Source organism: Mustelus asterias, chromosome 2, assembly GCF_964213995.1.
Source record: "Mustelus asterias chromosome 2, sMusAst1.hap1.1, whole genome shotgun sequence".
Classification (NCBI taxonomy): domain Eukaryota; kingdom Metazoa; phylum Chordata; class Chondrichthyes; order Carcharhiniformes; family Triakidae; genus Mustelus; species Mustelus asterias.
This window is the reverse complement of record NC_135802.1, coordinates 125,572,573-125,596,817: the sequence shown is the minus strand read 5'-3', so window position 1 is coordinate 125,596,817 and position 24,245 is coordinate 125,572,573. Positions and strand designations below refer to the sequence as shown.

At 43.9% G+C, this 24,245-nt stretch overlaps 1 protein-coding gene across 7 annotated transcripts in view; it reads left to right on the top strand.

Annotated features, from left to right (window-relative positions):
* Nucleotides 1–24,245, top strand: part of hivep1 (HIVEP zinc finger 1) — a 326,912-nt gene that overhangs the window by 233,279 nt on the left and 69,388 nt on the right. For all 7 annotated transcript variants that reach the window (XM_078241026.1, XM_078241018.1, XM_078241037.1 and 4 more), the window contains 3 exons: nucleotides 10,371–10,501; nucleotides 17,523–17,698; nucleotides 23,657–23,758. In XM_078241026.1, the coding sequence (XP_078097152.1) occupies nucleotides 10,371–10,501; nucleotides 17,523–17,698; nucleotides 23,657–23,758 (409 nt within the window). The remainder of the gene's footprint in view (nucleotides 1–10,370; nucleotides 10,502–17,522; nucleotides 17,699–23,656; nucleotides 23,759–24,245) is intronic.

The following is a 24,245-nucleotide window of genomic DNA, read 5'->3' as shown; positions in this document are numbered from 1 at the left end:
GCAGCAATCTCTCAATGCAGTATTGAAGTGTCAGCCTAGGTCATATGCTCACATCTGCAAAATGGAGCCACCATTTAGGCAAGACTGATATTTGAGATTAAAAGGCCCATGGGCTTAATGCAGTTTGCAATGCTTATAGAAGACAAAAAAGCTAGAAACCCGAAAAGTACATGGAAACTTATTTCTGTTTTTAAAAAATGTAAATGTTACTTTAGTGAAGTTTTGAAATTTTTCAGATATCATAGAACCTTTACAGTACAGTAGGAGGCCATTCAGCCCATCGAGTCTGCACCGACCACAATCCCACCCAGGCCCAGTTCCGTAACCTCACATATTTACCCTGCTAATCCACTGACACTAGGGTCAATTTAGCATGGCCAATCAACCTAACCCTCACATCTTTGGTCTATGGGAGGAAACCGGAGCACCTGGAGGAAACCCATGCAGACATAGGGAGAAAGTGCAAACTCCACACAGACAGTGACCCGACGCTGGAATTGAACGCAGGTCCCTGGCACTGTGAGGCAGCAGTGCTAACCACTGTGCCACCGTGCCACCCTAGTACTTGCTTAAAATAATCATGAAAAACGTTTGAACTAGAGTTTTTAGAAACTAAAGATGAAAGTGCAAGCCCTGATATGGACCATGACCCTGACATCAAGAAGAGTACAAACTATTTTGGAATGATATTTTGGCCTCAAATGCCCAACTGTTCCTCTAACGATAGAATCCTCTATTACTATTGCTTTCCTTATCTACATCCATAAGCCCCCATCCCCGTACAACTGGTACCACGGACTTGGCGATGACTGCACTTCCCAGCAGAACCATCACTTCTGTCAGTATTCAGGACTAAGTACCAGTTGGAAAGGAAGATGTACACAGGGGACTCCTGCATCATCTGCCGGGTTCTCCTTAACTGCCTAGCAGTCATCCATTTCCCTCTGCCTGCACACCCTTAAGATGTGGGGTTCCACCTCTAGAAACTTGCTATACCCATACCTCTCAGCTCTAGGATGTACTGCAATGATGCCAGCTGTTCAAGCTCCAAAAGTGGGGACTCAAGCTTCTCCAGCTAATGACATTTCCTACACATGTTTCCCACATGGAACAGGATGCACATTCTATGAGATTGTGGTGTCATGCCATAGCTCTATTAGACTATTATTGATACCAGCAACATAGGTAGAAAAAGGGATACGGTCTTACAGGTGGAGCTTAGGGACCTAGGAAGGAGACTAGCAAGCAGGACCTCAAAAGTCTTTGGATTTTCCCGGTCCATGGCTGAATAGAACAGTAGACTAGATAAATGCTTGGCTGGAGAGATGCCAAAGGAGAAGAGCTTTAGATTCCTGAGACATTGAGACTGATTCTGGGAGCAGTGGAATGTATACAGATCTGACAAGTTGCAACTCAAAAGCTGGGACATTATTTTGTGGGGTAGTTTGCTGGTGCTGTTGATAGTGAGGGGGGTGTCAGAGTTAAGAAACAATCGAGGTACCATTACACAACTGGGTGTATCTTGTAAGCCATCAACTAGTGGGAAAGATAGAGGAGAAAATTACAGAGCGATGCGAAAACTAAAGGATACCGATGATAGGAGACTTTAATTACCCTAATATAATAGGGATCTTACTCACTGGCAGCTCAAAGGACACCACCACTTGCTCTCTCACACACATCTTCAACTCCTCTGTGGGTCCGGTCCTCATCACCTTGCTGGTCCCAATCATCATCCACACATGCATCATAATTATCTACGCTGGCACGCGCCCTGCTTATACTCTCTCCATCTGTATTCATGCAAAAAAGGTTGGCTCACAACAGGAGTGAGAGATCCCAGACAGGCAGAAGAATGACAGAGCTGAAGGTCCTCACCAACTTTGAGGACAAAGCAATTCAACTGGCCAGCATGGATGTGGAACACTCCTGTGCTGATGGTGAGGTCGGCAGCGATAAACCAGAACTGCATCATCCATAGAATCCCTACAGTACAGAAGGAAGCCATTCGGCCCATCGAGTTTGCACCAACTCTCCAAAAGAGCATCTTAAATCTATTAAATTCCTCCCTTATTTCCCTTTGTACCATTTGACAACCCAACCAGCAAAGCCTCCTGAACAAAGTCCAAAGATGTGCGGGTTCAGTGCATTGACCATGCTAAATTGCCCCTTAGTGTCCTGGGATGCGTAGGTTAGAGGGATTAGCGGTTTAAATTATAGGGTTACGGGAATAAGGCCTAGGTGGGATTGTTGTCGGTGCAGACTTGGTGGGCCGAATGGCTTCCTTCTGCACTATAGGGTTGCTATGATTTCTAACAACTCTGGCGTTGCCTGAGCCTGCAGGAAGCCACGTGTGATTTAAACTTTCCACTTTTATTTTAAGATTTTTTTCCCCTCTTTGTCCACTTTGAAAATTGATACAAAGTGTTAATTTAACAAGTCTGCCAATTGCTTCCTGTCCAATATACCCAAGCTGATTCCTGGGTTTGAACCATGTAAGAAATTGGATCAATTTTTGCTAAAACTATGTCTGGTACCCATTTCTCATGATGTGGAGATGCCGGCGTTGGACTGGGGTAAACACAATAAGAAGTCTCACAACATCAGGTTGAAGTCCAACAGGTTTATTTGGTAGCAAAAGCCACTAGCTTTCGGAGCGCTGCTCCTTCATCAGGTAAGTGGGAGTTCTATTCACAAACAGGGCATATAAAGACACGAACTCAATTTACAAAATAATGGTTGGAATGCGAGTCTTTACAGGTAATCAAGTCTTAAAGGTACAGACAATGTGAGTGGAGAGAGGGTTAAGCACAGGTTAAAGAGAGGTGTATCGTCTCCAGCCAGGAAGTTAGTGAGATTTTGCAAGCCCAGGCAAGTCATGGGGGTTACAGATAGTGTGACATGAACCGAAGAGCCCGGTTGAGGCCGTCCTCACGTGTGCGGAACATGGCTATCAGTCTCTGCTTAGCGACTCTGCGTTGTCGTGTGTCATGAAGGCTGCCTTGGAAAACGCTTACCCGAAGATCAGAGGCCGAATGCCCGTGACCGCTGAAGTGTTCCCCAACAGGAAGAGAACACTCTTGCCTGGTGATTGTCGAGCGGTGTTCATTCATTCGTTGTCGTAGCGTCTGCATGGTCTCCCCAATGTACCATGCCTTGGGATATCCTTTCCTGCAGCGTATCAGGTAGACAACGTTGGCCGAGTTGCAAGAGTATGTACCGTGCACCTGGTGGATGGTGTTTTCACGTGAGATGATGGCATCCGTGTCGATGATCCGGCACGTCTTGCAGAGGTTGCTGTGGCAGGGTTGTGTGGTGTCGTGGTCACTGTTGTCCTGAAGGCTAGGTAGTTTGCTGCGGACAATGGTCTGTTTGAGGTTGTACGGTTGTTTGAAGGCAAGAAGTGGGGTTATGCACATGGCCTTGGCGAGATGTTCGTCTTCACCAATGACATGTTGAAGGCTCTGGAGAAGATGTCGTAGCTTCTCCGCTCCGGGGAAGTACTGGACGATGAAGGGTACTCTGTCCACCGTGTCCCGTGTTTGTCTTCTAAGGAGGTCGGTGCGGTTTTTCGCTGTGGCGCGTCGGAACTATTGATCAATGAGTCGAGCACCATATCCTGTTCTTATGAGGGCATCTTTTAGCGTCTGGAGGTGTCTTTGCAATCCTCCTCATCTGAGCAGATCCTGTGTATACAGAGGGCTTATCCGTAGGGGATGGCTTCTTTAACGTGTTTCACGTGGAAGCTGGAGAAGTGGAGCATCGTGAGGTTATCCGTGGGCTTGCGGTACAGTGAAGTGCTGAGGTGACCGTCCTTGAGGGAGATGCGTGTGTCCAAGAATGCAACCGATTCCAGAGAGTAGTCCATGGTGAGTCTGATGGTTTGATGGAACTTGTTGATGTCACCATATGGTTGTTTCAGTGATTGTTCACCATGAGTCCAAAGGAAGAAAATGTCGTCGATGTATCTAGTGTATAGCTTCGGTTGACGGTCCTGTGGGTGAAGAGGTCTTGTTCGAACCTGTGCATGAAGATTGTTCTCTTCCTGTTGGGGAACACTTCAGCGGTCACAGGCATTCGGCCTCTGATCTTCGGGTAAGCCTTCTCCAAGGCGGCCTTCACGACACATGACAACGCAGAGTCACTGAGCAGAGACTGATAGCCAAGTTCCTGACGAAGGAGCAGCGCTCTGAAAGCTAGTGGCTTTTGCTACCAAATAAACCTGTTGGGCTTTAACCTGGTATTGTGAGACTTCTTACTTTGTTTACCCACTTCTCACACATGGTGTAATTACGAGCTCAATCTTGTTGAAATGAGTATTGTTTTGCCCTCATTTCTCATCTAGCAACTTGAGATTGTTGTTGACACTCTACTATCTTTGAAGTTTCTGAATGTATAAACAAATCAAACGTAGTTCTCAGCTTCCTCTTTAAGAGTAGTAGTGCAGGTAAAATCTGGGTAGTCACATGAGTGATGTTTCTATAAGATGCAAAAAGCTATTTACACGACATGTTAACAAACCTTGGTCTCTTGAAGCTTTTAAAGAATGTTTCAAAGATGGTACAAATCTTCCATTGGGTATGGATGAAAAATCAGTTAAAGCAAATGGGACTGCAGGTAATGTCTTGAATGGATAGAAAGCTAGTTAACAGATAGGAAGCAAAGAGTTGGCATAAATGGGTCATTTTCTGATTGGCAGACAGTGACTAATGGGGTTCCGCAGGGGTCTGCTAGGACCCCAACTGTTTACATTATATATTAATGATTCGGAAGAGGGAACTAAATGTATTATCTCCAAATTTGCAGATGATATAAAGTTGGATGGGAGGGTGAGCTGTGAGGAGGATGCAGAGATGCTTCAGTCTGATTTGGACAGGCTCTGTATGTGGGCATGTGCATGGCAGATGCAGTATAATGTGGATAAATGTGAGGTTATTCACTTTGATAGCAATGATAGGAAGACAGATTATTACTCAAATGGTTGTAAATAGAGAGAGGTAGCTACTCAACGAGACCTTAGAGTCCTCGAGCATCAGTCGCTGAAAGTAAGCACGCAGGTACAGCAGGCAGTAAAGAAGGTGAATGGTATGTTGGCCTTCATAGCGAGAGGATTTGAGTATAGGGATAGGGCTGTTTTGCTGCAATTGTGTAGGGCATTGGTGAGGCCACACTGGAGTATTGTGTGCAGTTTTGGTGTCCTTATCTGAGGAAGGGTGCCCTTGCAATAGAGGGAGTACAGTGAAGGTTTACCAGGCTGATTCCTGGGATGGCAGGTCTGTCATGTGAGGAGGGACCAAGTCGGTTAGGATTATATTCACTGGAGTTCAGAAGAGTGAGAGGGGATCTCACAAAAACTTGTAAAATTCTAACAGGGTTAGATAGGGTAGATTCAGAAAGAAAGTTCCCAATGGTTGGAGAGTCCAGAACTCGGGGTCATAGTTTGAGGATAAGAGGTAACCCTTTTAGAACTGAGGTGAAGAGAAATTTCTTCACCCAGAGGGTGGTGAATGTGTGGAATTCACTACCACAGAATGTAGTTGAGGCCAAAACATTGTGTGATTTCAAGAAGAAATTAGATATAGCTCTTGGGACTAAAGGGATCAAGGGACATGGGGAAAGGGGGGGGATCAGGATATTTAATTTGATAATCATAAAAATAGAAACCCTACAGTACAGAAAGAGGCCATTCGGCCCATCGAGTCTGCACCGACCACAATCCCACCCAGGCCCTACCCCCATATCACTACATATTTTAATCCGCTAATCCCTCTAATCTACGCATTCCAGGACACTAAGGGGCAATTTGTAGCATAGCTAATCAACCTAACCCGCACATCTTTGGACTGTGGGAGGAAACCGGAGCACCCGGAGGAAACCCACGCAGACATGAGGAGAATGTGCAAACTCCACACAGACAGTGACCCAAGCCGGGAATCGAACCCAGGTTTGTCAATGGTTTGTTCAATGGAGCTGTGAAGCAGCAGTGCTAACCACTGTGCTACCATGCCGCCCATGATCATCCATGATCAAAATGAATGGCGGAGCAAGCTCAAATGGCCTACTATTGCTTCTAATTTCTATGTTTCTATGTAAATTGTGAACCATTATTGCTAACAATCTGTTCCAGTTTACGAACATAGAACATAGAACATTACAGCGCAGTACAGGCCCTTCGGCCCTCGATGTTGCGCCGACCAGTGAAACCAATCTAAAGCCCATCTAACCTACACTATTCCAATATCATCCCTACGAAGTCTAGCAAAAATTTCGTCAAGTTTGTCAATGGTTTGTTCAGTTGTAGTGATGTCCTGATAGCAACTCCTGGCCACTCTGAGTGTGTGTCAATTATGACTAAGAACATGTAACCCTCAAACGGACCCACGAAATCTACATGCAATCGTTGCCATGGCATTTTAGGTCACTCCCAAAGGTGTAAAGGAGACAACAATGGTGGATTTCCTATTTACGCACAGGGTTGACACTGTCCCATTTTTTCTTCAATCTGAGCATCCAGACCCAGCCACCAAAAATAACTACATGCTAATTCCTTCATCTAGACCATATCAGGATGTCTTTCATGTAATTGTTCAAGAACTCTTCCATACTCACGAGCAAGAATGATCATTCAGATTCCCCACAATAGCCACCCACCTTGGACGGTCAACTCAAGCTTTCTTGACACATATAGTTTCAACTCAGGATGTATACGATGCATTCCGGTTGTCGTTCCTTTCAACATCATGTCCATCATCTTCCCCATCACGGGATAATTTCTGATGTTTCTGGACTTAAGAAGCTATCACAGGCAAATACCCTACCAGTGAAAAATAAAGAATATTAGCAAAACTAGTTGGTAGCATCTGCTCAATAGGTAAAGGTAAGCGTGATAATACATCAGCAGTAGTATGGCACTTTGGTTGACAATACTTTATATCGTAAGAATGTGCAGTGACCATCTTTGCAATCTCCTACTAGCTAACGAAGGTATGCCTTTATATGGCCCAAAGATAGTAGTTAAGGGCTAATGATCATTCAATAATGTGAAATGACACCAAACAAATAATGATGAAATCAACTTACACCAAAGATTATACGCAATGCTTCTTTTTCTAGCTGAACATAGTTGGATTCAGCATTAGTCAGAATACGTGAAGCAAAAGCTATTGGTCAGTCTTCTCCCAAAGCCATCATATGTGAAACTACCACCTCTACTCCATAAGGTGAAGCATTGCAAGCAAGCGCAAGCAATAATGGACCTTTGGCTTAAAATAAACCAATACATCAGACTTCTGAAAAATATCTTTGACATCCTTGTATGCTTTCTCACAGTCCCATGACTGTTTCACACACGGTAAATTGTACAAAGGCTTCAATAATGTAGCTAAATTAGGAACAAATTTGCCATAATTTACTAATCCTAGAAAAGACCTCAATTATATCACATTCGTCGAACGTGGTGCTTCTAAAATAGCATCCATCTTTTTAGGTGCTTTATGTACATCTTTGCTATCAATAATGTGATCTAAATACTGGACCTATATCTGGAAATAGTCTCACTTTCTTTCTTGATATGCAGACCATGTGCTTGAAGACGTTCTAATACTGCTTCTAAATTATTCAAGTGCTCTTGTTCACTCAAAGCTGAAATTAGAATATCATCCAGGTAACAGAGACTACTTAAAATCTGATCCGAATATCTTTGGAATAGGACTAATGCGGGTGTTATTCCAAAAGGCAATCTTTTATAACAAAAAAGACCTTCATGAGTCATGATGGTAAGCAATGGTTGGATTCAACAGCTACATTTATCTGTAATATACTTGTGAAAGATCAGTCTTGCAGAATTTCTGCCCACCTGATAACCCAGCAAACAAATGTTCAATTAAAGGAAGCAGATATTGATCAGCACACAACACTGAATTTATGGTTGTTTTAAAATCACCACAAATAGGAACTGAACCATCTAGTTTCATGACAGGTATGATGGGGGTAGCCCAGTCATTCATTGTAACCAACACACCAGTGTTAACAAGTTTATACTAACTCTTCTTTGACCTTGGGACGAATTGCATATGGCGCCATTCTTGCTTTGAGACTTTTTGGTTGACTATTAGGCTTTATCTTGAGTTTCACTTGAACTTCCTTCATTGAGCCAAGTGTCTCTGAATATACTCTTGTATTTATCCAGAAAGTGCTGTAGCTCTGTCTTGACATCGACCAATCTGTTGACAGCACTCCAGTTAAGTTTTATCTTCTCCAACCATGGTCTTCTAAATAGAGCTGGAAAATTACCATGGACCACATGGAGAGGTAACTCCACTGTTTTTCCATTTAATTCTATTTTGAACATGATGTAACCCTTTAACAGCACAATCAGCTTCAGCTTTTGTTGGTATGTGGTCTCAGGAATTAAAGATACAGCAACACCAGTATCAATCTCCATCTTAATATGTTGTCCACTTGACTTTGGAATCATACAGAATCCATGTAATTCATCCTGTATGGATATTATGTTCAGTTGGAGCTCTTCATCATATTTCTGGACATTCTCTTCTTCACAGTAGGAATTCGTTTCTTCCACATTGTAAATTCTATTTGTAAAATGCAACTTGTTCTTCATTTTGAAAGTATCCAGATTCTTCTTCTGAATATTCTTCTCAGGGTCTAGCCCAACAAGCTTTGGCAGTGTGACCCATTTTGCCACAATTCTTGCATTTGACTATCCTTGCTCCAACATTCACTCACTGAATGGCCCATTTTGACACATCTGTGACATGCTTGTTGCTGTTTTGACTTCTTGTGGGCAATTCTGAACTTGTGGATTTTCATTCCTGCACCAAATTTTGAAGCCTCTTTAGCAGCCAGTTCCATTGACACTGCGATTTCTACTGCTGTCTTTAAAGTCAACACATATTCAATAAGCGATCTTCTTTGGATAGCCTCATTTTAGAGACCGCAAACTAAACAATCTCACAGAATATCTTTTAATGTCTCACCAAGCTCGCAATGTTCTACCAGCCTTTTCAAATTAAAGGTTTTACTTCCTTTGTACTGAAAAATGCTGGTAATTTTCAATTTATTCACTTGCACAAGGTACTGAAAATGCTCTGCGTAGGAACTTCATGAATCATTTTCTTCATTTCTCTTATAGGCACTGCGACTCGAGACTGCTCAGTATATTTTCTTTTATATTATTGTCTCCACAGTACTCCACTTTTTATCATGGAGACCGTTAACTTGATATATATTTTTCAAGTGGTCTGAGCCGTACAGCAAAGCATCCCTTCTTTTCAAATATGCCAGGTACTGCCTGAAATCTCATTCTTCTCTGACCATAAAACCCCCCTCTTTCAAAATCATACAAAGAGCTTTTTTTCATATTTGGTTTTGTTGCACTGACACTTCAATCCTTAATTCTGTTTTTGATTTCCCCCAGCCCTCTAATATTTGAAGTGTAAGGAACCACAATGTTTTTCCCTACTTAAGAACTTCGCTCGCTGTTCTCGAAGAAACAAATTCCGATCCTCATCACCAGTTTTCTTCTTGTAATGCCCTAACTATGTTAGGGGTTGTGGATTTTAAACAAAAAGAAAAAGTTGTGGTTTTCCCATGTAGATTCAAAGTAACATACTACAGGTTTATTGAAAGAGATACTGCCAGTCCAGAGTACAAACTGAAACTAAAAGCAGGAGCTTCTGAAACACCCTAGTGACATCACCCTCAAATCATGTGACCTGTCCTTGAAGCAATCGTGCAACTACTTAATGGGCAGCAATGATTTATATTTAACAGCTTATTAACAGTTTATTGTGGTTAATTGTTACTCGTCCCTTCAAAGTTTGCCATAACTAACTAAAAGCTTTGTTTCTGACTCTTGCTTTTTCCTCTCAAACCTAATATCAAGTTCATATTTAAGATCCTGAGGGGCCTTGACAGGGTGGATGTGAAGATGATATTTCCTCTTGTGGGATAATCTAGAACTAGGGGTCATTTCTTAAAAATAAGACAGTGATGAGGAGAATTTTTTCTCTTGAAGGTAGTGAGTCTTTGATATTTTCTTCCTCAAAAGGCATTGGTGGCAGAGTCTTTTGAGTATTTTTCAGGCTGAGATAGACAGATTCTTGATAAACAAGGCAGTAAAAGGTTATGGGGTAGGGGGGAATGTAGAGCTGAGGTTACACTGAGATCAGCCATGATAAAAACAGGCTCAGGGGGCTGATCAGCCTACTCCTGCCCTTAATTCGTATGTTCATAAAATTCAATCATATTTTGGTCATTATTCAACATCAAGTTCTGTCCTATTATTGTTTCTGTACGGAAAACTTATTTCTCTTGTAAGCATTTCTAAATAAGCGAATTGTTTTGAACAGACACTCGGCAGTCAAATACCTGCAATGGGTGAACACAACAGTAAGGACAAGTATGAAAATCAAGAAGCTTGCGATCCCGACAACGAGCATGCTGCAATTGAACCGAGGCGAATCAGGATCTTTGATGGGGGGCAAGTTTATATTTAAAACACTTCTTTTCCATACCAGTAAAAGGATAAAGATCACTAAAGCAGAGCGATAACACCATTCCTGTAACTTGTGTTTCTTTCTATCTTGATGATTGTGACATTTCCAGACAGCAACACTGGTCAGCAAAATGGTTGGTAGGAGGAATAGAAAAAATTGCTCTTGTATCATTTGAGATTGGATTCCATCCCAGAGTAAATGGAGCAATATCTGTCAGCACGCATAGGGTATATTTAGATAATGCCTTAATAATTAGTGTTTAATTGCAGTAATTAATGTCAGTGCATATTGAAGTTCCTACTGACTGTGGTTTATATAGTCTTTTTGCTTGTATAACTTGGTTGCACGATGTGTTGTGTTTAGAAATCATAGAAACCCTACAGTACAGAAAGAGGCCATTCGGCCCATCGAGTCTGCACCAACCACAATCCCACCCAGGTCCAACCCCCATATCCCTACATATTTACCCAATAATCCCTCTAACCTACACATCCCAGGACACCAAGGGAAATTTTTAGCATGGCCAATCAACCTAACCCGCACATCTTTGGACTGTGGGAGGAAACCGGAGCACCCGGAGGAATCCCACGCAGACACGAGGAGAATGTGCAAACTCCACACAGACAGTGACCCAAGCCGGGAATCGAACCCATGGTCCCTGGAGCTGTGAAGCAACAGTGCTAACCACTGTGCTACCGTGCCTAGTTTATGCAGCTAGTTTTGTATTTTTCAGCTGAAAAATACAAAACTAGCTGCCCATTCCAATCCCACCTTCCAGCATCCAGTCCATAGCCTTGCAGGTTTAGCACTTTAGGTGCAGATTCAGGTACCTTTTAAATAAGTTGAAGTTTCTGCCTCTACCATCAAACCAGGCAGCAAATTCCAAACTCCCACCACCCTCTGGGTGAAGATGTTTTTTCTCATGTCCCCTTTAATCCTTCTACCAATCACCTTAAATCTGTGCCCCCTGGTAATTGACCTCTCCGCTAGGAAAAACAATGCATCCTTGTCTTTCTAGAGAGGCCCCTCATAATCTTGCACATCTCAATCAAGTCATCCCTCAGCCTCCTCAGTTCCAATGAAACAACCCCAGCCTGTGTGGGGTTTCAGGGATAGGGTGGGCAGAGGGTCTGGTTAAGATACTCTGTCAGAGAGTCGGTGCGGACTCAATGGGCCGAATGGCCTCCTTCTGCACTGTAGGGATTCTATGATTTGTTTATGATCTTTGATTCTATCCAATCTTTCCTCATAGCTGCAATTTTCAAGCCCTGGTAATATTCTTGTAAATCTTGTAATTTCTCTAACCTGCTCTGTGATGCCCAGTTTGGGTTTTGCCAGGGTCACTCGGCTCCTGACCTCATTACAGCCTTGGTTCAGACATGGACGAAAGAGCTGAATTTCAGAGGTGGGATGAGAGTGACAGCCCTTGACATCAAGGCTGCAAGTGTGGCATTAAGGAGCCCTAGCAAAACTGGAATCAATGGGTATCAGGGGGCAAACACGCCGCTGGTTGGAGTCATACTTGGTACATAGGAAGATGGTTGTGATTGTGGAGGGTCAGTTATCTCAGCTCCAGGACATCTCTGCAGGAATCCCTCAGGGTAGTGTCCTAGGCCCAACAATCTTCAGCTGCTTCATCAATAACCTTCCCTCCGTCATGAGGTCAGAAGTGGGGATGTTCGCTGATGATTGCACAATGTTCAGCACCGTTCGCGATTCATCAGATCCTGAAGCAGTCCATGTTCAAATGCAACAAGATTTGGACAATATCCAGGCTTGGGCTGACAAGTGGCAAGTAATATTCACACCACACAAATGCCAGGCAATGACCATCACCAATAAGAGACTCTAATCACTGCCCCTTGACATTCAATGGTGTTATCATTACTGAATTCCCCACTGTCAACATCCTTAGGGTTACCATTGACCAGAAACTCAACTGGATTCACCACATAAACACAGTGGCCACAAGAGCAGGTCAGAGGCTAGGAATACTGCGGCGAGTAACTCATCTCCTAACTCCCCAAAGCCTATCCATCATCTACAAGGCACAAGTCAGGAATATTCCCCACTTGCCTGGATGGGTGCAGCTCTAACAACACTCAAGAAGCTTGACATCATCCAGGACAAAGCAGCACACTTATGGTACCACATCTACAAACATCCACTCCCTCCACCACCGACGCTCAGTAGCAGCAGTGTGTACTATCTACAAGATACACTGCAGAATTCACCAAAGATCCTTAGACAGCACCTTCCAAACGTACGACCACATCCAAGGGCAGCAAATACATGAGAACACCACCACCTGCAAGTTCCCCTCTAAGCTACTCACTGTCCTGACTTGGAAATATATCGCCATTCCTTCGCAGTCGCTGGGTCAAAATCCTGGAACCACCCCCCTCCCCCTTAATGGCATTGTGGGTCAACCCCACAGCACATGGACTTCAGCGACTCAAGAAGACAACTCACCACCACCTTCTCAAGGGCAACTAGGGATGGATAATAAATGCTGGCCAGCCAGCGACGCCCATGTCCCACGAATGAAGAAAAAAAAATTTCTCCAGAGCAATTAAGTCCTTCCTGTAATGTGGTGACCAGAACTGTACACAGAATTCCAGCTACGGCCTAACCTGCATTTTATACAGTTCTATGATTACATCCCTGCTTTTGTATTCAGTACCTTGTCTAATGAAGGAAAGCACTCCATGTCCTTTCTTTACCACCTCATCCAACTTATTCACAGATCCCTGAAGATGGCTGAGCAGGTGGGCACATGAGATACTTACGTTTATCAGTCGTGGCATAGAATATAAAAGCAAGGAGATAATGTTGGAGCTATACAGACGTTGGTCAGCTCACAGCTGGGCACTGTGTGCAGTTCTGGTCACCTCACTATAGGAAGGATATGATTGCACTAGAGGGAGTACAGAGGAGATTCACTCGGATGTTGCCAAGGACAGAGCATTTGAGTTATATGGGGAGATTGGATAAGCTTGGATTGTTTCTCTAGAGCAGGGAAGGCTGAGGTGGGACATGATTGAGGTGTATGGGCAGATGTTCCCCTTGGTTGAGGGGTCAATCATGAGGGTCACAGTTTTAGGATAAGGGGCTAGAGATTCAGAGGGGAATAGAGAAAAACAAAATTCACTCGGGGTGGTGCGAATCTGGAATGCATTGCCTGGGAAGGTAATGGAGGCTGGAAGCCTTTTACAACCATTAAAAAGTATTTGGATGAGCACTTGAAACATCATATCATTCAAGGATAAAAGCAGAATACTGCAGATGCTGGAATCTGAAACAAAAACAGAAAATGTTGGAAAATCTCAGCAGGTCTGACATAACCTGTAGGGAGAGAATAGAGCCAACGTTTTGAGTCTAGATGACCCTTCGTCAGAGTTAAGAGCGATGAGAATCAGCTGAGATTTATACTGTTGGGGTGGCGGGAGGGCAGGACATGGAATTGGACAAAGGGCATGTAAATGAGGATACAGGAGGCTGAGAAAGTGCAAAGTGTCCATTAACTAATCAGAATGCGAGAATGGCAGAACAGGGGTACAGATTGTTAAAGGACTGCCTGAGGAATGTAGCAGTTGCACTGAATGGGGGGGTTTGAGGAAAGAAGGTGAGCTGGCGCTGCCGATATGTCTTCCTTCTTCCTCAGTCATGGTTTTCCGCCCACTGTGGTGGACAGGGTTTTCAAATGCATCCAACCTATCCCCCGGACCATTGCTCTCACCTCCACCCCTTCCTCCCTGAACGAGGATAGGGGCCCCCTTGTCCTCACTTTTCACCCCACCAATCTCCACGTTCAAATGATCATCATCTGCCATTTCCGCCAACTCCAGCATGATGCCATGACTCAACACACCTTCCCCTCACCCACCCTGTCAGCATTCTGCAGGAACCACTCTCTCTGGGACACCCTGGTCCACTCCTCCATCACACCCAACACCTCACCCCCTGCCTACGACACCTTCCCATGCAGTCGTAGAAGGTGTAACACCTGCCCCTTTACCTCCTCCCAGGTCCTAAACACCCCTTTCAGATGAAGCAGCGTTTCACATGCACCTCCTTCAATCTGGTCTATTGCATTCGCTGCTCCAAATGCGGTCTACCCGACATCGGAGAGACCCAATGTAGACTGGGTGACTGCTTTGCTGAACATTTTCGGTCGTCCACAAGCAGGACCCTGACTTTCCTGTTGCTTGCCACTTCAACACACCACCCTGCTCTCCTGTCCACATGTCCGTCCTTGGCCTTGTGCAATGTTCTAGCAAACCCCAACACAAACTGGAGAAACAGCACCTCATTTTCTGATTGGGCACTTTACAGCCTTCTGGACCGAACACTGAGTTCAACAACCTCAGAGGATGAACTCTCTCCTCCACCTTCCCCCCACCATTTCCATTTATTTTCCATTTCATTTCATTTCATTCATCCACTTTATCACCCTTTTTCATTTCTTTTTTTCCACTTCTCCATTCCAGCTCTCCTTTTCACACCCCCCCCCCCCCCCACCCCCCACCCCTTGCTTCCCTCAGTGCAACTGCCACATTCCTCAATAAGTCCTTTAATAATCTGTACCTCTGTTCTGCCATTCTCAAGTTCTGATCACTTAATGGATACTCTTAGCATCTTCTCAGCTTTCTGTATCCTCATTTACATTCCCTTCGTCCCATTCCACACCCCCTCCTCCCTTCTCCCTTGACCCAATCTCTGCTGATTCTCTTTGCTCTTAGCTCTGACAAAGAGTCATCTAGACTCGAAGCGTTGGCTCTATTCCCTCCCCACAGATGCTGTCAGACCTGCTGAAATTTTCCAGCATTTTCTGTTTTTGTATCATTCAAGGATATGGGGCACGTACTGGAAAATGGGATTAGCGCGACTTTAGTGGAAGTTATTGCCGATGCAGATTCGATAGGCCAATGGGCCTTTTCTGCACTGTATGACTCTTTGACTTGTCGGGCCACCTTCAGGGACCTGTGCACGCCAGGATCTCTCACTTCCTCTACTGCTCTCAATATCCTCCCATTTATTTTCTACTCCATAGCTTTGTTTGCCCTCTCCAAATGCATTACCTCACACTTCTCTGGATTGAATTTCATCTGCCACTTTACCACCCACTCAACTAAACCATTGATATAATTGGAACAACAACCATTATCCTCTTCACTATCAACTACGTGGCCAATTTTTATGTCATCTGCAAATTTCCCAATCATGCCACCCACATTTACATCCAAATCATTATTGTATACAAGTAGTTCGGGACTCAACACTGCACCCGTGGAAAATGTTTTCCATTTGCAAAAACATCGATCAACTACCCTTTGTATCCAGTTCCTGAGACAATTTTGGATCTAACTTGCCACATTCTTCTATATCCCAAGGGCTTTTATTTCTCTGACCAGTCTGTCATGTGGGAACTTGTCAAATGCCTTACTAAAATTCATGTAGGCAACATCTACTTCACTACCCTCATCAATCCTCCTTGTTGCTTCCTCAGAAAAATTATTAAATTAGTAAGGCACAACCTTCTCTTAACAAAACCATGCTGACTATCCCAGATAAATCAGTTCCTCTCTAAGAGTCTGTTTATATTGCCTCTGAGTAGATTCATTTAATTTGCCCACCATCAAAGTCAGATTGATTAACCTATAATTGTTTAGTCTTTCCGTCGCACCTTATTTTAAATAGTGATACAACATTTGCAGACCTCCAATCCTCTGGTACCTCACCTGTATCTAGTGAGGATTGGAAAATAATCCTCTGAGCAGCCACTATTTCCTCCCTGGCTTCCTTTAACAATCTGAGATAGAATTTATCTGCCCTGGTGATTTATCCACTTCAAGGATGTCAGTCCCTCCAATACTTCCTCTCTCTTAATATGTTTATTGCATCTAATATTTCACACTCCTCTTCTTTAACTAGAATATCTGCATCATCCCCCTTAATGTAGACAGAGACAAATTTCTTATTGAGAGCCCAACCCACTTCTTTAGCATCAGCATACAAATTAACACACACATCTCTGACAGGTCCTACCTTTTCCTTAGCTATTATCTTGCTCTTAATGTGCTTCCGTGTATGGTTGTGAATGTCTTTGTAGATGATAGCACTCTGCTGCCATAACTTTGCCAGAAGTTATGGGATGTTGCTCTTGTCTTTCATCAGATCTGTCATTGTGAGAGAAATGTTAGAAGTAAGATTCATGATTAGAAAGAGTAGGGGACAATTAAATACAATAATTGCATTGAGGAGGGGCATATAAAGTCCTGAATAAAAGAGAGGCACGTTGCTAAAGCTGTTTGTCTTGCACTCTTGGGCAAATTCAAGAATGCCAAATTTCAAACAATTTATACTACAGGAGAAAAGGATTTGCCAAAGTGTTGTCATGGAGAAAGCAACAGGGATTTGGCTCCCCAAGCTCCCGGGTAATTTAAAGAAAGAGGCAGGGTTTGGACATATTCCTTTTGTTTGCAGAGAACAAATGTATGTTACTTCAAACTAGTATAAATGAGCCATGTTATGAGCTAGATTTTAAATTGCTTGTTACTGTCGGTATTAGCACATTCAGGATTATTTGGCAAGTGCTGCCCAATTAGAGAATCGCACCTAATGGCTGAGCCCATCACTGGAAGGGAGACATTGCTGTTAACTTCAAATGGCTTCCAAATTTTAAGAAACGGAAACTTGTATTGCCAATTTACTTGCTCAGAACAAGTTACTCACACCATAATACTTATGTAGTTAAACTAAAAGTAAGCATATTTACAGTGTATATTTAATGTTTTTACTAGTTCTGCCATGGGTAAGGATAGGGTTAAAATTACCCTCAATGTCTTGTGAAAATGTGCAACTGAAGTTGAGTTTTCGTGTGAACAGGGTGTGCTCATTCAATTACATTTTTCACTTGTAATTCTCACAATTCTAAATATTTTGGGAACCAGAAAGACCAAAGTAACATTAACTTATAATCCAACTTTATTTTTCTTTTTAAAGATACAAATCAAATGAAGAGTATGTGTATGTTCGGGGCCGAGGGAGGGGAAAGTACATTTGTGAGGAATGTGGAATACGTTGCAAGAAGCCGAGCATGTTGAGAAAACACATTCGCACCCATACTGACCTACGACCTTATCACTGCACATACTGCAACTTCTCCTTTAAAACGAAAGGTAAGTTGATAGTGTTGCATGCAGTAGCATCTCTTAAATACACCAAAGTTTACCCATATTTATAGATTCTATTTGCACGCTTTATGCAATGCCCATTATACAGATTGTTGAAGCTGTTGTATGATCCCCTCTCTTTATCTCATTGTTAAGTCACAGCCCCAAAGACGGGAATGCAAAATGCCCAATTCAGATAACTGTCCTGACCTTCATTTCTCTGTATTTCTTTCTCATTTTTAAGCGAACATAAAATATTTAAGAATTGTGACTTAGGATCTAGATCAGGGGTCTCCAAACTTTTCAGTACAAGGGCCACATCGTATATTTTACACATTTTCGGGGGTCAAAGAAAAAAAATTAGTTTTATAAATGAACTGGTTAAGCCCATCAGATCGAATGAAATTCACTGTTGAAACAACAGGTTTCAGAACGCAAGACATATCCACATATTTTCCGCACAATGCTTGTTGATGGATAATGCAATGCAGAAACATGGGCTTTAAGAACCCACCAACCTCACAAACTTTTGTGATTTGTCCAACCAAACCTTTCTTCACCCCAGGCATGTTCTTTTCTCCATCAATTGTCACACATTGCAGTTTATTCCACTCCAGGTTATATTCTAACACAGTTTTTTGCAATTCTTTGAAGATGTCTTCTCCAGTTACTGTGCGGTGCATACTATGCACTGATGCTAATTCTTGTGTCACATTAAATTCACTGTTGACACCACGGATGAATACTAGGAGTTGTGACATGTCACACACATCAGTCGATTTATCAAGTGCGAGAGAATACAACTGAAAATTTCTTGCTTTGTATGCAATTTGATGAAATATATTGCTTTCTATATCCTCAATTCTACGAGCAACAGTATTTGGCGCAAGACTGATGATTTTGAACAGATTTTCTTTTTCTGGGCATAACTCTTCCACTGCTTCCATTCTACACTCTTTGATGAGATCTTCATCGGTGAATGGCTTTCTTCTTTTAGCCAACACATAAGCTAGTTTGTAACTGGCCCTGGTTAAAGCTTCATTTTCAGTTATCTTCTGCGTAAAAAAAGCTTGTTGGGAAAGCAACCTGTGTTGCAATGATACAAATTTTTCCGAACGCTGTGTTCCTGTGAATTGGGAATAACTTGGTTCATGTTGGTCTCATAGTGCCGACGTACATTGTACTCCTTCAAAACTGCAACAGTTTCGTTGCATATGACACACAAGGCTTTATCACCTTGTACAAAGAAGTACTTTACACCCCATTCTTCATTAAACAGGCAGCACTCACTGTCCACTTTTCTTTTTTCCTTCCATAACTGAATTGGTCTGAATTGCCGCCATCATTGTCATTGTTCTCGCTCATTTCAGACAGATGGAGCTTACGGATTGGATAAAGCAGCTGTCACTCAGTCAATGCAGAGCGGCAATTGGATAACAGATGTCTCAATTGCTGATTCATTTAATGTACTGTCAGTCACAGGACGGCAGCTCTGATTGGACAATAGGCCGGTAAAGAGGGCGGGGATCCCCATGAGTCCATCAGACTCCGCGCGGAGCGGCAGCAAATGTCCGGCCTGTGGCTTCCGGCCTGTGGCTTCCGTCCCCGCGCCCAGATCCTGAGTCAGCGGCGGGGTTCCAGACGCGGGAGTGTTTTCGGCAGCGGGAATTGCGTCCCGCCCCACTGGCTGCGGGCCAGATGTTAGCCCGCTGCGGGCTGGATGTGGCCCGCGGGCCATAGTTTGGAGACTCCTGATCTAGATCATCCAAGAGCCATCAGCTGGATTAGAAAATTCACAACCAGCAGTCAATTGGTGGGTGATGTTAGCAAGGCTGAATTTATTGGTCATCACTTGTTATCTTGAGGAGGGAACAGAAGACTTTGCAAGAAAAGATTTTTACAACTCAGTGAGAATTAAGAAAGTGGCGCCCGATATATCATGATGTGGAGATGCCGGCGTTGGACTGGGGTAAACACAGTAAGAAGTCTCACAACACCAGGTTAAAGTCCAACAAGTTTATTTGGTAGCAAAAGCTTTCGGAGCGCTGCCCCTTCGTCAGGTAAGCGGGAGTTCTGTTCACAAACAGGGCATATAAAGACACAAACTCAATTTACAAAATAATGGTTGGAATGCGAGTCTTTACAGGTAATCAACTCTTAAAGGTACAGACAGTGTGAGTGGAGAGAGCGTTAAGCACAGGTTAAAGAGATGTGTATTGTCTCCAGACAGGACAGTTAGTGAGATTTTGCAAGCCCAGGCAAGTCGTGGGGGTTACAGATAGTGTGACATGAACCCAAGATCCCAGTTGAGGCTGTCCTCGTGTGCGGAACTTGGCTGTCCGTCTCTGCTCAGTGACTTTGCGTTGTCGTGTGTCGTGAAGGCCGCCTAAGAGAACGCTTACCCGAAGATCAGAGGCCAAATGCCCGTGACCGCTGAAGTGTTCCCCAACAGGAAGAGAACAGTCTTGCCTGGTGATTGTCGAGTGGTGTTCATTCATCCGTTGTCGTAGCGTCTGCATGGTCTCCCCAATGTACCATGCCTTGGGACATCCTTTCCTGCAGCGTATCAGGTAGACAACATTGGCCGAGTTGCAAGAGTATGTACCGTGTACCTGGTAGATGGTGTTCTCACGTGAGATGATGGCATCCGTGTCGATGATCCAGCACGTCTTGCAGAGGTTGCTGTGGCAAGGTTGTGTGGTGTCGTGGTCACTGTTCTCCTGAAGGCTGGGTAGTTTGCTGCGGACAATGGTCTGTTTGAGGTTGTGCGGTTGTTTGAAGGCAAGAAGTGGGGGTGTGGGGATGGCCTTGGCGAGATGTTCGTCTTCATCAATGACATGTTGAAGGCTCCGGAGAAGATGTCGTAGCTTTTCCGCTCCAGGAAGTACTGGACGACGAAGGGTACTCTGTCCGCCGTGTCCCGTGTTTGTCTTCTGAGGAGGTCGGTGCGGTTTTTCGCTGTGGCACGTCAGAACTGTCGATCGATGAGTCGAGCGCCATATCCTGTTCTTATGATGGCATCTTTCAGCGTCTGGAGGTGTCTATGGCGATCCTCCTCATCCGAGCAGATCCTGTGTATACGGAGGGCTTGTCCATAGGGGATGGCTTCTTTAACGTGTTTAGGGTGGAAGCTGGAGAAGTGGAGCATCGTGAGGTTATCCGTGGGCTTGCGGTAATGTGAAGTGCTGTACCTCACTCAGTACCTCAGCATTTCACTGTACCGCAAGCCCACAGACAACCTCACGATGCTCCACTTCTCCAGCTTCCACCCTAAACACGTTTAAGAAGCCATCCCCTACGGACAAGCCCTCCGTATACACAGGATCTGCTCAGATGAGGAGGATTGCAACAGGCACCACCAGACGCTGAAAGATGCCCTCATAAGAACAGAATATGGCGCTCGGCTCATCGATCGACAGTTCTGCCGTGCCACAGCGAAATACCGCACCGACCTCCTCAGAAGACAAACACGGGACACGGCGGATAGAGTACCCTTCCTCGTCCAGTACTTCCCCGGAGCGGAGAAGCTACGACATCTACTGCGGAGCCTTCAACATGTCATTGATGAAGACGAACATCTCGCCAAGGCCATCCCCACACCCCCACTTCTTACCTTCAAACAACCGCACAACCTCAAACAGACCATTGTCCGCAGCAAACTACCCAGCCTTCAGGAGAACAGTGACCACGACACCACACAACGCTGCCACAGCAACCTCTGCAAGACATGCCAGATCATCGACACGGATGCCATCATCTCACGTGAGAACACCATCCACCAGGTACACGGTACATACTCTTGCAACTCGGCCAATGTTGTCTACCTGATATGCTGCAGGAAAGGATGTCCTGAGGCTTGGTACATTGGGGAGACCATGCAGATGCTACGATAACGGATGAATGAACACGGCTCGACAATCACCAGGCAAGACTGTTCTCTTCCTGTTGGGGAACACTTCAGCGGTCACGGGCATTCAGCGTCTGATCTTCGGGTAAGCGTTCTCCAAGGCGGCCTTCACGACACATGACAAGGCAGAGTCGCTGAGCAGAGACTGGTAGCCAAGTTCCGCACACATGAGGATGACCTCAACCAGGCTCTTGGGCTCATGTCACACTATCTGTAACCCCCACGACTTGCCTGGGCTTGCAAAATCTCACTAACTGTCCTGTCTGGAGACAATACACATCTCTTTAACCTGTGCTTAACCCTCTCTCCACTCACATTGTCTATACCTTTAAGACTTGATTACCTGTAAAGACTCTCATTCCAACCATTATTTTGTAAATTGAGTTTGTGTCTTGTTTGTGAACAGAACTCCACTTACCTGACGAAGGAGCAGCGCTCCGAAAGCTTGTGGCTTTTGCTACCAAATAAACCTGTTGGACTTTAACCTGGTGTTGTGAGACTTCTTATTGCCCTATATATCAACAGCTAACATAATTCTATGCTTATAGTTTTTGGCCCTTTACAGTTGTGCCATCAGGCAAAAATAGGCGGAGTGTACATTCTATGCTGTTCCCAAATCGCCAAAAAGGGCAGTTGGTCCAATGTACATTGTAAGATCCCAGTTTGCATATTAAAAGAGCTTGCCACTTGAAACATACATGTGTTTCATCTGTTGAGCAGTCAACCTCTTTCAGGAGAGTGTTGTCCTGATCGGGAGTGGGGATGGAGTTGTAAGTTTTATACCTGCCGCCTTTGGCTCATTACCGCCTGGTTGACACCCAGTGGAGCAAATGAAACTTCCCATACCTCTTCCCACTTTTCTTCTCCAAATAAGTGTTATGGGATGTTTAATTGCTCATTGATAGGATAGGCAGGGCTTCGGTTTAATGTCTCATCTGAAAGGACTACAACTTTGCTCATTTTGACGTGTCTGTTTAGATTAAGTGCCAAAGTCCTGGATTGAATTTGAATTTGCAGCTTTCTGCTTGGACGAGAATGTTGCCACTGAGCTAAAGATGCTGTCTTTTCTAAACTGTGAAGAGCATCTCATCTGGCATCCATAAATTACATTTTTCAGCAGACCAATGATAAGGATCATTGAACTCAAGACATGAATTATCAGCATTGGTTGATGATAGTTGTTTGCTTTCTACCCTCTTGAACTTAATGCTTCCTCTTGTATGTGTGGTTTTAAAAAGAAAATGTAGCACCAAAAAGATGCACAGCAATGTGGAGCTATGTTAAAAAACCAGAATGATAGGCAACCTGGCAACTTCTACTTGTAGAAATCAAGGTTTTTTGCAGTTTTCCACTCTGACTCATTTTCAAGGAGGATCTGAAATCTATGGCATTCCTTACCTCCCTCAGTCTTTCCTTCCTTCCAAATCTTCAAACTTGTAAAACCAAAGCTTGGTGGCACCTAATTATTATTTCCTGGCTTGGCTTGTCTTTTAGTGTGTTCTCCCCGTGTCTGTGTGAGTTTCCTCCGGGTGCTCCGGTTTCCTCCCACACTCCAAATATGTGCGGGTCAGGTGCTTTGGCTATGCTAAATTGCCCCTTAGTGTCCCAGGATGCGTAGGTTAGAGGGATTAGCGGGGTTACAGGGATAAGGCCTAGGTGGGCTTCTTGTCAATGCAGACTCGATGGGCCGAATGGCCTCCTTCTGCACTGTAGGGTTTATATGGGTTTCTGTGAATCTTAACCTCGGTATCCTGCATTATGGGTGTGGCCCCTGACGTTGGTTTTGCTTTCAAAGGCAGGAGTAATGATTTACTTATGAAGGATGTACCTTTCTGATTTCTATGATGTTGATACAAAGCTTTTTATTATCGATTTCATATAGAGTTAGCTTTTGAATCATTGATAAAACGAATATTGAAGAGAAGTAGCTCAATTTGCAAATTTGCTGGGATTTGTAGTCAAGTGACTGACTTGAATTGCTTCAAATGAGGTTAAACATGGATTCTGTCACTCCTCCGTAAAAGCTGATCTAGCTGGTATTTTATTTGTTTTCAAAGGAAACCTGACCAAGCACATGAAGTCCAAAGCTCATAGCAAGAAGTGCATGGAAATAGGAGTGGCCACTGCTCCATTTGAGGATCAAGACACCGATGAGTCAGGTATGGACATTCTGTACGAGGCCCAATTTTAATGCTGCCCACACAATGGAATCTAGGCTTAAATCCACTCCATATCCACAGCCTTCCCAGTATTGCAATTTTATTCTGCTCTTTTGAACAAGTGAGTGCGGAACCAGCCTGGAGACACTGCAAATATGCAAACCCATCTCTGATTAGGATTCAACTACAATTTTAATTTATGGCTTGACAGGAAAGCTATAATGGCTTTCCAGTCAGGTCAGGCAAATTCGGGACCACAAGTGACTCAGAAAGCTAATTTATTTGTTTGTTTTCTTCTGGGCCACAAGGAGTAGGAAATCTTGTCAAACCTTCCACAAGAAACTAATGGACCTACTCCGCTGAGGGTTGCCCTCCTAACACCTCTCTAACTAGTTAATTGACTTGAAAGTCAGCCAGTACTTCCTGGGTATTAAATTTTCTTGGGCTGCGTTTTATGCAAAGCCAAAAGTACCGTTATCAACTTTGA